Source organism: Schistocerca nitens, chromosome 1 (assembly GCF_023898315.1).
Source record: "Schistocerca nitens isolate TAMUIC-IGC-003100 chromosome 1, iqSchNite1.1, whole genome shotgun sequence".
In the NCBI taxonomy this organism is placed as follows: Eukaryota; Metazoa; Arthropoda; class Insecta; order Orthoptera; family Acrididae; genus Schistocerca; species Schistocerca nitens.
In genome coordinates this window covers 787,729,371-787,745,697 of record NC_064614.1, presented here as the reverse complement: position 1 = coordinate 787,745,697, position 16,327 = coordinate 787,729,371, and the positions used below count along the sequence as shown (strand labels likewise).

Here is a 16,327-nt window from a genome sequence, read left to right as displayed (position 1 = left end):
GTCGGTGTCAACAAAATATTTTCGCATTTGGAGGAGAAAGTTGGTGACTGAAATTTCTTGAGAAGATTCTGCCACAATGAAAAATGCCTTTGTTTTAATTATGTCCATCCCAAATCCTGTATCATTTCAGTGACATCTCTCCCCTATTTAGCGATAATACAAAACGTGTTGCCCTTCTTTGAACTTTTTCGCTGTACTCCGTCAATCCTATCTGGTAAGGATCCCACACCGCACAGCAGTATTCTAAAAGAGGATGGACATGTGTAGTGTAGGCAGTCTCTTTATTAGATCTGTTACATTTTGTAAGTGTCTTGCCATAAAATGCTAAGTGTCTTGCCATAAAATGCAATCTTGGATAGCCTTCCACACAACATTTGCTATGTGTTCCTTCCAATTTAAGTTGTTCGTAATTCTAATTCCTAGGTATTTAGTTGAATTTACGGCCTTTAGATTTGACTGATTTATCATGTAACTGAAGTTTAACATATTCCTTTTACCACTCGTGTCAATGACCTCACACTTTCCATTATTTAGGGTCAGTTGCCAATTTTTGCACCATACAGATATCTTTTCTAAATCATATTGCAATTTGTTTTGATCGTATGATGACTTCACTAGTCGATAAATAACAGCGTTGTCTGCTAACAACCTAAAGACGGCTGCTCAGATCATCTCCCAAATTGTTTATATAGATAAGGAACAGCAGCCCATAACACTACCTTGGGGAATGCCAGAAATCACTTCTGTTTTACTCAGTGAGTTTCCGTCAATTGCTACGAACTGTGACCCCTCTGACAGGAAGTCATGAGTCCAGTCACATAACTGATTCAATATTTCATAAGCACGCAATTTCACTACAAGCCGCTTGTATGGTACAGTGTCAAAAGCCTTCCAGAAATACAGAATTAATTTGAAATTCCTTGTCAATAGCACTCAACACTTCGTGTGAGCAAAGAGCTAGTTTTTCACAAGAATGATGTTTTCTAAATCCGTGTTGACTGTGTGTCAGTAGATCGTTTTCTTCGAGGTAATCTATAATGTTCAAACACAATATGCGTTCCAAACTCAACGTTAATGATATGGGCCTGTAATTCGGTGGATTACTCCTACTACTTTTCTTGAATATTGGTATGATCTGTGCAACTTTCCAGTCTTTGGGTATAGATCTTTCATCGAACGAATGGTTGTATATTATTATTATTATTATTATTATTATTATTATGCAAGCATGGATCCTAGAGCTAATGAATAACTGTATCACAACAATGCAAATTCCTGAACTGTGGAGAAAAGCTCGGGTTATTGCGTTATTAAAACCAGGGAAAGACCCAGCTGAAGCTAAAAATTTCCGGCCTGTCTCACTGCTTTGTCGAAGACGGCTATCAGAGAGGAGATGTAACTGGGGTCGCATTCCTAGATCTCAGTGCTGCATATGGCACAGTTAACCATAAGTTGCTTACCCAGAAAGTGTATAATGTCACTAAGGACTACACCCTTTCTATGTTCGTGCAATGCATGCTACAGAACAGACGCTACTATGTAACCTTACAATCTAAAAACAGCCGATGGAGGACCAGAAAAATGGACTTGCACAGGGTAGTGTCTTGGCTCCAATATTATTTAACATCTATACCAATGATCTTCCCATCAGCCACCAGACACGAATGTTCATATATGCTGATGATGCAGCAGTAGCCACTCAGGATAAAACCTTTGAACAAGTGGAGGAGAATCTCACAGGAGCCTTAACAGAACTTGCTACCTATTACGACGGCAATAATTTCAAACCAAACCCTAGTAAATCTCAAGTATCCGCCTTCCATCTTAGGAACAAACAAGCCAAATGGAAACTCCGAGTCATGTGGCAAGGGGAAGAACTGAAACATACAAACAGTCCAAAATACCTGGGAGTAACACTGGACAGAGCACTTACTTTTAAGCAGCACTTTCACAACACTAAAAAAAGGTCTGTGCCAGGAACAACATACTGCGGAAGCTAACAGGTTCATCGTGGGGAGCAACCACATGTTTTGCGCACCACGGGTCTGGTGCTGAGTATCTCAGCATCAGAATATGCGGTGCCAGTTTGGAGGAACTCTGCTCACATTAAGCAAGTTGACGTCGCCGTAAACGAAACTGTACGTATTGCCACAGGATGCCTCAAACCAACTCCCACAGACATCATTTATCCCATCATAGGCATAGCACCACCCACTATCCGCAGACAAGTAGCCACCGCGATCGAAAGATCAAAACAAAAGAATGATCCTCGACACCCAATGCATATGCACCGAAAACAACGTGTCCGGCTGAAATCCCGCAGGAGTTTCATTGAAACTACTGAAGAGCTCGCCACCAAGCCCGTCGCAAGGCGGCTATCTCTTTGGGAAGAAATGGTGCCACACTCCACAATGGAACTACTTGAGGAGGGATCTGCAGGATTTCAACTACCTTTTACAACTTGGAGGTCGTTAAACTGGCTGCGCACTGGAGTAACTGGGTGCAAATCAAACCTATTTAAATGGGGTTACAGTGATAGTGATAGGTGTGAATGCGGAGCAATACAGGACTTGGACCACCTATTGATTTGCCCAGATATGTCTATAACATGCACTAAAGATGATATTTTGAGTCAATGACAAAGCAAACTACGTTGCTAAGTACTGGGAAGGGAAGATATCATTGGTGCATTCAGATACGGAAGAAGAATTATTATTATTATTATTATTGTTATTATTATTAAATATGAAGCTATTGTATCAGCATACTCTGAAAGGAACCTAACTGGTATACAGTCTGAAGCGGAAGACTTTCTTGACTGCTCAGAGGATATCTACTTCTACATTATTCATGTTGGCTTCTGTTCTTGATTCGAATTCTGGAATATTTACTTTGTCTCCTTTTGTGAAGGCATTTTGGAAGGCTGTGTTTAGTAACTCTGCTTTGGCAACACTGTCTTAGATAGTATCTCTATTAATATTGCACAGAGATTTTTTGTTTGTAGTTCACTGTTGCTATTTGAATTTGCTTATTGTCGTTTGGAGATAGTGAGTGGAGCTGTGAACACTAGAAAATGGTGTGCCAAATAAAGTAATTAGAACATTTCCGACACGTCTTTCTGTTATTGAGGGGGATGGAGCAGGGTGTATATGACTCCGGGAGATCCGGGAAAAACCCAGGAATTTTTTCATCCCGGAGAAAACCGGGAAAAACCCAGGAATTGATTAGAATTCCGGGAATTTTTCACTGTTTTCGTTTTCAGCTAAATTTTGTGTGATTTTGACTGGTATGAACCAATACTCTAATAAAGGATGTTACTGTACCTACTACTGCAGAATAATACTGCAGCAACGAAACATGAACAAAAATAAAACTTAAGTTGCAAAGGAAAAGCGCCGTATTCAACAACAAAACATTGCTCATACAAGCATCTGCCAAGAGCAAAGCATGTCAAAGGTTTTAGGAAGACTATGCAATGCTTCATAACAACAAATTGCCTCAAATGAGTGTGACGTGACCGTTTAAATTAGTTTCGTTTGAGCAGTTGTGGGCAGGCTCTTGCGCATGCGCAGTTGAGTCTCATATGAGTAGAACCTTCTTCGGATTACAGAAGCATAGCTGGGCACCACTACTTAATATTGCACGGTTCGGAAATGTAGTAAATCTGGGGCTGATGCACAGAGCAGTCTGAGTTGTGGTGGGGAGGTGGGTCGTCTCCACTTGAGCTGTGCTTACGTTCAGTGATGTTTTTGTTTCCTCTTCGTTTATTGCTCTTACGTTAAATGATAACAAAATGGATTTTTGTGGCCGGGAGCTATCAAATGAATTAAAATCCATTCGCATAATTACGGAAGGCTAAAATATGTTACTAGTTTCAGATTTCATTTCCATGTTTCTGAGAGTCAAGCATTAATTGCCTTGCAGATCAATGAAGTTATTTTTGCCGGTTTGCTAAAGAGATTTGGCTTTTATTAATCTCTTCTGCTGAGGCAGTCAATTTATTTGAAACGAAGTGTTTAATTTCACACTATTGGCTAGTTTCAACTCTTCGCTTCAATTAAGTGAACACATGGCATTATGCCATAATAAAGAACCAAACATGAGATAATACAGTACTGGTAATCCAAGAAAATTTCCATGCAAATTTGTGTTTTAAGCTGAATTATGCATTCTAGTATGGTTCACGAAATCCAGATGCTCTTGGAATATCCTCTGATATCTTGTTTCTTTTATGACATAATGATCTTTTAAGGTTTTACATGTACGAACATATGGGCTTCCTGCGTCATCGTAACTGCGCAAGCACGGTGACGCCTGTAATCTGGCGCTCTCTTGCAACTGCTGAAATGTACCTATTTCTAACAGGTCGCGAGAAAACATTGCGAATAGTGATTTGAAAGGAGTTACATTCAAAGCAGATTTCCTTTTACGCAAGATGAACTATGTGCAAGAATGTACAATTCTTAAATTGCAAAGTAAAAATCAACTTGTTGAGGACGACCATTTAGAAGAATTTCGAGCGCAGATCATCAGACATTTACGTCGTTATTAAAAATTTTACTAGCACATTTGTGTGTTATGTATCTTAAAGTGTAACGCGTGCAAAAAAGATCAACATTGTATGTGGAAGCTTAGATTCTCTTCCAGCTTATTAATCTTAAAAGACCAATATTATATGTGAATGCTATGTATATTAATTTAAACCATTAACTTTTCTTATTTGTATGTTTGTGCTACTTAAGAGTGATCTTGCTATTGGCTGACTACATCACGTGTCCTATACTGTCATCAGCTGGCGAGATCACGTGATATGAGCTATGACTGGCTCACAAAAGCGCATCGCAGTCTTGATTTCAATTCTTTGGAAAGTGACATTCAGTGTTTGGTGGAATTCAAATTTATACCTTCATAATGCGAAAATATGCAGCCTACATGTTGCTACACATCAAAGGTCTTTCAAAACATGTTTTTTTTTTTTCCCCTGAGTTTCCAGGGTGTATACGTGGACAAGGAAAAAAAATTCCCGGATTTCCCGGTTAAAAATACACTTTTTCCCGGGTGAAAATACACTTTTTCCGTGTTGAGTGACAATGTACTCTTCCTTGGCACTGTGAAACTCATCAATCCTTTGAATGTTTATGGTTTTATATACCGACATGAATTTCCCGGCACCTTAGAAAACAAACTCAGGGGGTGGGGAACACGTTTTGAAATACCTTTGATGTGCAGCAACATGTATGCTGCATATTTTCATATTATGAAGATATTATTACTTTTGAATACATTGTGGTGGGAGTGCACAGTGATCGATGTATTACAAATATTTACTATCAAAAACAGTCTTGATCATAATTTATTTATTATGGTGACCGGTTTTGACCACTACTGTGGTCATCTTCAGACTAATGAGTAAGAACCTCCTTCTGGTAGTGATTAGTCTGAAGATGACCACAGTAATGGTCGAAGCCAACCGATCACCGTAATAAATAAATTGTGATCAAGACTGCATGTCACTTTCCGACACATTGAAATCGAGATTGCGATGCGCTTTTGTAAGCCAGTCACAGCTCATGTCACATGATCTCGCCAGCTGATGACAGCATAGGACACGTGATATAGTCAGCCAACAGCAAGATCACTCTTAAGTAGTGTGAACACACAAATAAGAAAAGTTAATGGTTTAAATTAATAGACGTAGCATTCGCATATAATATTGGTCTTTTAAGATTAATAAGCTGGAAGAGAAGCTAAGCTCCCACATATAACGTTGATCTTTTTTGCTCGTGTTACACTTTAAGGTACATCACACAAAAGTGCCAGTAAAGTTTTTAATAAAGATGTAAATGCCTGATGATCTAGGCTCTAGATTCTTCTAAATGGTCGTCCTCAAAGAGCTGATTTTTAAGTGAGAGTCAAACGCTTTGTGATTTAAGAAGTTCATCGTACATTCTTGCACATAGTTCATCTTGCGCAAAAGGAAATCTGCTTCGAATGTAACTCTTTTCAAACCACCTTCGCAATATTTTCCCAAGACCTGTTAGAAATAGGTTCGTTTCAGCAGTTGCAAGAGAGCATCAGATAACAGGAGTCACCACGCTTGCGCAGCTGCAGGAAGCCCATATGTTCGTATGTGTAAAACATTAAAAGATCTTAACTATGTCATAAAAGAAACAAGACATCAGAGGATACTTCAAGAGTGTCAGAATTTCGTGAACCATACTGAAGTGCATAATTAGGCTTAAAATGCACATTCGTATGTAAATTTTCTTGGAGTACCAGTACTGCATTATCTCATGTTTGGTTCTTACTTATGGTATAATGCCATACATGCACTGGAAATGCAGCGAACAGTTGAAACTAGCCAATAGTGTGAAATAAAACATTTCATTTCATATAAATTGACTGCCTCAGCAGAAAAGATTAATAAAAGCCAAATCTCTTTAGCAAACCGGCAAAAATAAACTTCATTGTTCTGCAAGACGATTAATGCTCGACTGTCAGAAAGGTGGGAATGATATCTGAAACTATTAACATATTTTAGCCTTCAGTAATTATGCGAACAAATTATATTCATTTGATAACTTCCGGCCACAAAAATCCATTTTGTTATTATTTAACGTGAGAGCAGTAAACGAAGAGGAAACAACAAAATCACTGAACGTAAACACAGGTCACATGGAGACGGCCCACTTCACCACCACAACTCAGACTGCTCTTTGTATCAGCCCCAGATTTACTATATTTTCGAACCGGGCCAATATTAGGTGGTGGCGCCCAGCCACACTTCTGTAACCAGAAGCGGGAGAAGGTACTACTCATATGCGACTCAACTGCGCATGCATAAGAGCCTGCCTGCAACTGCTCAAACGAATCTAATTTAAACAGTATTCACGTCACTCTCATTGGAGACAATTTGTTGTTACGAAGCATTGCATAGTCTCCCTAAAGCCTTTGACACACTTGGCTGTTGGCAGACGCTTGTATTAGCGCTGTTTTGTTGTATTCGGTGCATTTCCTTTGCAACTTTTACTTTCGTTTTTTTTTTTTTCTCTCGTTAATCTTTTGTTGCTGCAGTATTATTCTGCAGTTGCGGGATACAGTAATATCCTTTGTTAAAGTATTGGTTCTTACCAGTCAAAATTACAAAAATTTAACTGAAAACTAAAACAATGAAAAATTCCCAGAATTCTAAACAATTCCCGTGTTTTTCCCGGTTTTCCCCCGGATGAAAAAATTCCCGGATCTCCCTGTTGTCCCGGGTCATATACACCCTGGTTTTGTTTTATAAAGTGCCGGGAAAGTCTATGTCGGTATATAAAACCATAAACATTCAAAGGATTGATGAGTTTTACAGTGCCGAGGAAGAATATACTGTCACTTAACATGGAAAAAGTGTATTTTTAACCGGGAAATAAGGGAATTTTTTTTCCCCTTGTCCACGTATACACCCTGTAGCCAGCAGCAGAGGCAGCCTGAAGTATTTGTGCAGTGTAGGGGGATAATACTATTGGACAGAGCACTAAAAGAAAATGGTTTTCCCATTTTAAGGAGGATCATTTCGACTTTAGTTACTGTCTACATTCAGGATGACCTCCAGGGTTTGATGATGATTGTTTAAACACATTAATCTGCAATGAAGTATGTCAGTGTACTCGAGACCTTACAAATGTGATGAACTGTGAACATTCCACCATCGCGTGACATTTGCATGCAATGGGGAAGGTTAAAAAATTGGGTCTATGGGATGCTCTAAGCCAAATTCACAAAAATTAGTGGGTGGTCATACATGCATCTCTGCTTGCTGGTCATCAGTTGGCTCATGAACAACACTGACCATTCTTATCTTGCGTTACTGGTGATGAGAAATGGTGTCATTATGTAACATAAGGAAAAGAAAGGATTGGTTGAGCCCAATTAAAGCAGCAACTCCTCATACAAAGATCTGTGCGCATCCACAAAAGAAAATTTTATGCATCTGGTGGAACAACGACAGTATGGTGAAATACGAATTGCTTCCCCAAGGTGTAACCATCAATGCTGACATTTATATTAACAAGAACTGAGATGTCTTGCAGGCACAATCACAGTCAAAGAACAGCGACTAAGAAGACTAGGTGAAGTGATGCTACTCCACAATAATTGGCCCGGCCCGCATTTTCCTAGACTGAAGGGGAGAGAAAAAAAAAAAAATGGGAGTTGGGTTGAGAACTCATTCCGCACCCACGTTATTCACCTGATCTTGCAGCCTGAGATTTTCACCTTTGGGTCAATCCAAATGAAGTGAAGTGTTCCAATAAAAATTAAGTTGGTTGCTTGACCATTTTTAAATATTTTCATTTTTTATATGTGATTACCCTATAATTGAGGAGTTCCAAACAGTTTTTAAAAAAATTTTCTTCCGCCTGTAGTGAATGGCAGCCATTTTCGTTTGTAAGCGTGCGACGATGTTTCAGTTTAGAGATGTTAGCAAAAATATGAATATATCTGCAATGGATTAAGTTACAACATTGCAGTTGACATGAGTGTTTTAGAAAAGTGTCCTCTACAATGTTGTCTATTACACAAAATAGCCTAAATTCAAAAATAACCAGTCAAAATGACCTCCAAAGTTTGGTATCCAAATTTTCAAAAATCCACCTTTTAGGCCCAAAAATAACAAACAGTGTGATTTATTAGAGCATTTTTTTTCCTATGTAGTAAGATATCATACACTACTAGCCTCATATAGAGCAATGTTCCCTTAATTTTTTATGAATTTTTGAAATTTGAAAATTTACTTTTTTTTTTGTAAAGTTTGGGTTAGTTATCTCAGATGGGACTGAATATAAAAATATGATTTTTGCACAGTTTGTACACCTACATGATAGCAACGTACTGTAAAAATTTCAACTTTGGTATCTGACTGTGAACAAAGATGTGAATTTTTGAAAATGATGATATAATTCACATAACTCTGCAACTGAGCTTATGGCTGTTGCCTATTCATGTGTGATATTGGCTGGATATAATCAATTATTATTGAAGTAAGGTACTAAATTATGTACAAAAAGTGGAAACATCACTGAAATTGACATTCATATTATTTTGATATACTTAAAATAAATATTTTCAATAACATCCTTTGAGATGCAACTGTTCCTAAACCTGGTGGTGAATGTTAGGAACACTTATTTCTTCAGAAAGCTTCTGTGATATAGAATAAGACCTCCCAGTTGCTGTGGTAAGTTCAAGCACTGAAAGTTTCGTTGAAACATTTTTCATTGGTATCCAAACTTTGTCACTAGTAGATTTCTTAAATGGTGGCCAGCATGGTGGTAAAAATCCACAAAAACATCATTGTTTTACAAACTTAATCTTTCACCCTCTACAAGCCACGACTGTCCATCAACTGGATGCACTGTTGCCTGGTCATTGACCCAGTGGTACTCTTGTTTTGTATCCTGAATCACAAATGTAAAATTTTCTGCAAAATCAGTGAGCACTATGCATTCAGTTTCATGAAGTTGTGCTTTTTTGTCCTTCAAAAACATACTTTGGATTTTAGAAACATAGTGGTCAGTTTTTGTAAGTTATCAGTTAAAGATTCCAAGTACTCTTCCTGAGACTTAACCACTGTTATCATTTCTACCCAGTTGTGACCCACTGTTTGAACGTAATACTGTCTGGCTCATATTTGTGAAACAATTCAGTAACGGTTTTCTTACCAGGGCATTTATTACACAAACTCATCATGCATTCATAATTGTTGGTGTCACAGACCATTAAATCTAGTAACTCTTTGCAGTTAAGATCACTGGGTTTTGGCACCCGCAATCATCAGTTTGAAATTTTGATGATACAGTGTGTGTGTCCCTGAGGATCCGGCCAAAATACATCACTGGGCGCAGAGGTCACAAAATTTTGACCTTCAAATTTTGCCTTCAGGATGAGAATTTTTGAAAGCTACATAAAGTTCATTTAAATGTGACAGTACTAGTTGTTTCTGCTTTGTTACTTTAACTCCATTTCTAACAACTCTTTTGCTATCCTTGAAACCTGGGCACATTCCACTGTTTTCACCATTTTCAAAAAACTCACTGATCTTTTTAATTGTTTCTTCACTTATACCTACTCCTTTCTTCTTTCCTGAAATTGCAAAATGCTCTTTCACTAATTTTCGGGTTAGTTTAACCAAACAATGAGAAACATTGAATTCTTGAACTATTTTTTCTCTCGACCGTGAATCAGGGAGCAGACAAAATTTTTAACTTTTGCCTCTTTACATGTCACGGAACATTTAATTTTGAATTTCTCTGTTAAGCCCAAATATTTAGTGTCAGATGATGCTGGTGGTAGGTTTTATTCTCCTTTAGAAAAAATGTTGATATGTGTATTTTTAAAGCATGATTCCAAGTCTTCTAATTTTGTCTGAAATTTGTTCTACCTTATTTTCAACAGCTGCTTTTCTTTTTCTGCTACTTAATTTTATTATTTTCGAAGCAGGAGATATGTCTAACTTAGTACAAGCAAAATCCAATATGCTAACAGCTTCCTCATTAGGAATATAAATGTCATTAACAATGTTACGTGATTCTGGTTCTGGATTCACAACAAATATTTTTGAGTAATGATTTGGGCACAGGGAATTATTACGTTTCATTTGGGAAGCTGGTTCACTCTCATATAACAAGGACAAATGTTCCAAGTTTTATTTCCCTCAAACCTTTAGTAATAGGCTTTTTAAGAACTTTAAGTGGATCACAGCACTTCCTTCCAAAAACGTGGTTGTACTTCAGAATATGTTTCTTCTCATGATACTCAAACACTGATGTTACAGAAGAACTTACTCGAAATTTTGTCTAGCTTCATCAAAGTCGTTGACATTTTTCAAGTTTTTTGAAACTGAACTGTAAACTGTTTTGTGACACACTTCACTTGCTAACTGTCCAACAGAACACTGTTCATCCATGTTATTCCATTCCAGTAAATCTCTCAAAATTAATTACAAATTACACACAGAACAAAGCACATAACACATTCTACACTCTCGAAGTATGTACATCCACTCTAACAGAGGTTTCAGAACAGACTGACTACAACAGTGCCACACCCAGCAATAATGTATTTCTTTATAAACAATAAACCTAAACGTAAATGGGCATTTAATTACCATAGAACAAAAGCAAAAGCTCCTATTGTTTAATATTGCATTATTAAAAATAAACAAACTAAATTAATATTGGGTGATAGTGTTAATTAAATATATGTCAAAAATTTTATTACAATTAAACAATAAACCACTTAAATAGGAAACAGCCATAAGATCATTTGTAGAGTAATGTGTATTATTTCCTCATTTTCAAAAAATCATATCTTTGTTCACAGTCAGATACTCTCATAAATCACTCCTTGTTTGTTATTTTTCAGCCTAAAGAGTGGATTTTTGAAAATTTGGATACCAAACTTAGGTCATTTTGATTGGTTATTTTTTAATTTAAGGTATTTTGTGTAATAGACAACATTGTAGAGGACACTTTTCTAAAAACAATCATGTCAATTGCAATGTTGAAACCTAACCCAGTGCAGAGATATTAAAATTTTCACTAATGTCTCCAGACTGAAAAATTGTCGCAAGCCCACAAATAAAAATGGCCACCATCCAGTTAAGGTGCAAGATAAATTATTTAAAAAAAAACTGTTAGAACTTCTCAAATATAGGGCAATTGCACATAAAAAAAAAATTAAAATATTTAAAAATCGTCAAGCAACCAACTTCATATGGATTGACTCCTTTCCTGCTCCCTATTGAACAACCTTCAAGGAATTTCCTTCCCAAATGAAAATTCACTCTGAATATGGCTCGACGAGTTCTACGTCTCAAAACTACGTGATTTCTACAGTCAAAGAATCAAAAAAATTATCCCAGTATTGGCATACTATTGTAAATAGTGTACAGTTGAGGACCAATATTTAACGATTCCTTTTACTACACAACTTTTGCTGTCATTTTACATTATGCTTCACACACTCTTGACTGTTACTCCATTGCATCATGTGCATGTATCACATGTAAGCACGCCCTTTAACAAGTCTGTATGACATTGTCATTGAATTTTGCCTTATTTATCACATCTTAAGCCTACTCTGTTTAAAGTAGTTTATGAGTGTAGTACTTTTAATGCCTATAAAGTTTATACAGTTGCCACCACCTGTTGCTCGTAGGTTATATATATGCAAACTACATATGCTGTGCGTTACTGTAGACAATATCCTGACTATACTTCTCACATTTATTCCCTCTTCTCCTTTTAATGCATTGTATGGCTTCTTCATTTATGATGTATATAGTTCTTTCAGGAACAGATACTACCGTCATACATATTTTATTCCCTCTCATTTACATTCAGGCTTGTTAAATTTTTTACGTATTTTTGATGCAGTTTCATTTATTCATAGGTGTTACCCAATGCTGGACTCACATTTCATTAGTTTTGTTATTTTGAGTGAAGCTGAACAAGTGAGCTATTGTGCTGCAAGAACATCAGCTGCCTTGACGTATTTCCCTGTTCAGATAAGCATAGCTCGTGGTGTGCCATGCACAATAGCTATACACTATACGAGGTGCATTCAAGTTCTAAGGCCTCCGATTTTTTTCTAATTAACTACTCACCCGAAATCGATGAAACTGGCGTTACTTCGCGACGTAATCGCCCTGCAGACGTACACATTTTTCACAACGCTGACGCCATGATTCCATGGCAGTGGCGAAGGCTTCTTAAGGAGTCTGTTTTGACCACTGGAAAATTGCTGAGGCAATAGCAGCACGGCTGGTGAATGTGCGGCCACGGAGAGTGTCTTTCATTGTTGGAAAAGGCCAAAAGTCACTAGGAGCCAGGTCAGGTGAGTAGGGAGCATGAGGAATCACTTAAAAGTTGTTATCACGAAGAAACTGTTGAGTAACATTAGCTCGATGTGCGGGTGCGTTGTCTTGGTGAAACAGCACAAGCGCAGCCCTTCCCGGACGTTTTTGTTGCAGTGCAGGAAGGAATTTGTTCTTCGAAACATTTTCGTAGGATGCACCTGTTACCGTAGTGCCCTTTGGAACGCAATGGGTAAGGATTACGCCCTCACTGTCCCAGAACATGGACACCATCATTTTTTCAGCACTGGCGGTTACCCGAAATTTTTTTGGTGGCGGTGAATCTGTGTGCTTCCATTGAGCTGACTGGTGCTTTGTTTCTGGATTGAAAAATGGCATCCACGTCTCATCCATTGTCACAACCGACGAAAAGAAAATCCCATTCATGCTGTCGTTGTGCGTCAACATTGCTTGGCAACATGCCACACGGGCAGCCATGTGGTCGTCCGTCAGCATTCGTGGCACCCACCTGGATGACACTTTTCGCATTTTCAGGTCGTCATGCAGGATTGTGTGCACAGAACCCACAGAAATGACAACTCTGGAGACAATCTGTTCAACAGTCATTCGGCGATCCCCCAAAACAATTCTCTCCACTTTCTCGATCATGTCGTCAGACCGGCTTGTGCGAGCCCGAGGTTGTTTCGGTTTGTTGTCACACGATGTTCTGCCTTGATTAAACTGTTGCACCCACGAACGCACTTTCGACACATCCATAACTTCATCACCACATGTCTCCTTCAACTGTCGATGAATTTCAATTGGTTTCACACCACGGAAATTCAGAAAACGAATGATTGCACGCTGTTCAAGTAAGGAAAACGTCGCCATTTTAAGTATTTAAAACAGTTCTCATTCTCGCCGCTAGCAGTAAAATTCCATCTGCCATACGGTGCTGCCATCTCTGGGACGTATTGAAAATGAACGCAGCCTCATTTTAAAACAATGCGCATGTTTCTATCTCTTTCCAGTCCGGAGAAAAAAAATCGGAGGCATTAGAACTTGAATGCACCTCGTACAGAATGTACATTGTGCAACAGATTTAATAATTTTTTTATCATGGTTACAAAAAAAGATACTCCATTCTCTGCTGTACCCTTTTAGGGGACAATTCTTTATTGGTGTTTTGTTTATTTATTTATTTAACTTGCTAAAGTGGCTATGTTCTTCATCAGGATTTGCGCTATCGCCATACCAAATTTTGCCAAAAACAGTTGCTTTCACACTTTAGAACTATGGATTAAACACACTGAGGGTTGTATAAGCCTTGTGTTCATTACCTTCAATTGTATTACATAGGAAATATCAAGCAATAAGAGTGTTCAAAAGTCAAAGAGTAAATAGTTTTCCAAAGAGTATATATTTTTCCGTAATTCATTCAACATTCTTCAGATCAGTAAATATCTTGTACAACACACCTTCTAAAGTAGCCTGTTCTTTCTCAGTATTCAGTCTAACCCCATATCAAATTTTATCAAAAACAGTTCAGCAGTTTTGTCGGAAAAGGTAACATAGATCAAACAATGGAAAATCCAGGATGGAATGTAACAAGGTAACACAGAGTTACCTTTGCATTTATGATGGTGGAATGGTTGTATCTTGGATATTATAAGAAACTTCCCTTCTTCTATTAGCAGTTTTTTAATGAAGTTATTTTAATTCCTACACACTGTAAATGGACGGACTAACAGCCCTATTTTGTGGCACTGTCCGTGATTCGTATTGGTTCACGTTTGGTGTATGCGCTGTCACGCCCTTCTAGCCCCTTGGCAGATCGAACTACACAGTGCCTTGATTGCCTCAGTGACGTCCTCTGCTGGGTGCTCATAGGATAAATGTTGGTTATATTTGCCTTTTATATGCCACTTGTCTTCTGGTCTTCGGCTGTTAAACTCTTGGTTTTTTCAGCTCACTACACATGAGAGTGCATGTGCTTGACTTAACATACTGACTGACCCAACCACCATGCATGTGTGATTTTTTTTAATTGAGTGAGCCAGCTTTATGCAGACTGTCATTTTTTGTAACTCTTTGTGCAGACTTTATAACTAGCCTTTCCGTCCAGTCTGTTCTTTAGTTAGCACCTGAGGATGGATCTCTAATGCTTTGAAACCAGTTGTGCAATAGAATAATAAATTCTTAGTGCAGTTAGAGCATATTCTTACTTCATGGACTGTGTGTTTGGCTTAAAAAGTAGTTGGATGCTGTAGCAATTGTGTTTTTAAGATTACAATTGGTAATCTCCCAGACATGAATTTTACTCTAGATAGGAGTGAAAGCATTTGTTACACATTATTTTAATACCAATTTTATGTACTAATGTTGTGCAGCACTAGCAGAGCCTGTATATACACTACATTAACTGGAACATCTGTAAACACAACATTCCTGGGACACATTAGTTTCTGCTCATTTAGCATCTGTCACAAAGAAGTATTTTTTTTTATTTATTTATTTATTTATTTTATTTTTCCCAGATGGTTGGAAGTCCGGGCCAGATGATGCCAATGATGCCTGCTGGCATCCCATCTGTACCACGTCTTACAATAATGCCACCAAGCACTGCAAGTGCAGTGGCTTCCGTTCCAGCCCCTGTAGCTTTGGTTCCAAACATCTCTGCTGCAAGCAATTCCATTACTATACAGGTAAAGTGTCATACAATAATACAGTATTATTGGGTAAATGTTATGATGTGGACCATGTCATAATTCAAAAGTTAATTGTCTAAAGACCGACATTGGTGGCCTTCAGATCAAAGAGAATTATATATGCATCACATATGCTTCAAATAAGACTTGCAGCTCAGTACAGAATTTGCGACATAACCTAGAGTACTTCACATTTAATAGATATAAAGGACTAACAAAGGAAATGTTTATAGCTAAAGTGTGTAATTATGTAAGAGCTGGGCACATTCGGAGCAGATAGGTTCTAATTCACAGTATGGATTGTTTTAAACTCCTATGGGTGACAGAAAACTCGTTTCTGTGATTAGCTAAGCAGGTCTTTTGCTGATATGTGATTGAAATGACGTAGTTTGAAAAGTGTTTAAATTTTATGGTAGCTTGTCATTACAGAATAATTGTAATTTAGGCTACTCATGAATTCTGTGAAGCCTTGCAAGGTGACTTTTGAGATAGTACAAGTTTTGACTTCTTCTCAACCCTGGAGTGCCATCTCTGATGAGTGTGTTAGTGAAGTATTCTAACCCGTGGTTTGTTACACAAAAACTAGCAGAGCTTGTCACTATGAATAAAATAACTGTTACTTATTGACATTAACCAGACCTCAGTTTTTTACTTCATTAAGTGTGATATCGTCCTCTCGACTGGTTGACCCTGGCTGCTCATCCCTCCTAGTCCATGGTGTTGAACACAATCACACCAGTCGCATACCAGCGGTAGCTTGCACTCAGCTCTCTTATTGATC

The 16,327-nt window shown here is 37.9% G+C and overlaps 1 protein-coding gene across 2 annotated transcripts in view; it reads left to right on the top strand.

Moving 5' to 3' along the window:
• The window catches only part of LOC126261967 (MOG interacting and ectopic P-granules protein 1), a 111,983-nt gene that overhangs the window by 79,571 nt on the left and 16,085 nt on the right, over nt 1-16,327 (top strand). For both annotated transcript variants that reach the window (XM_049958584.1, XM_049958583.1), the window contains one exon: nt 15,376-15,543. In XM_049958584.1, the coding sequence (XP_049814541.1) occupies nt 15,376-15,543 (168 nt within the window). The remainder of the gene's footprint in view (nt 1-15,375; nt 15,544-16,327) is intronic.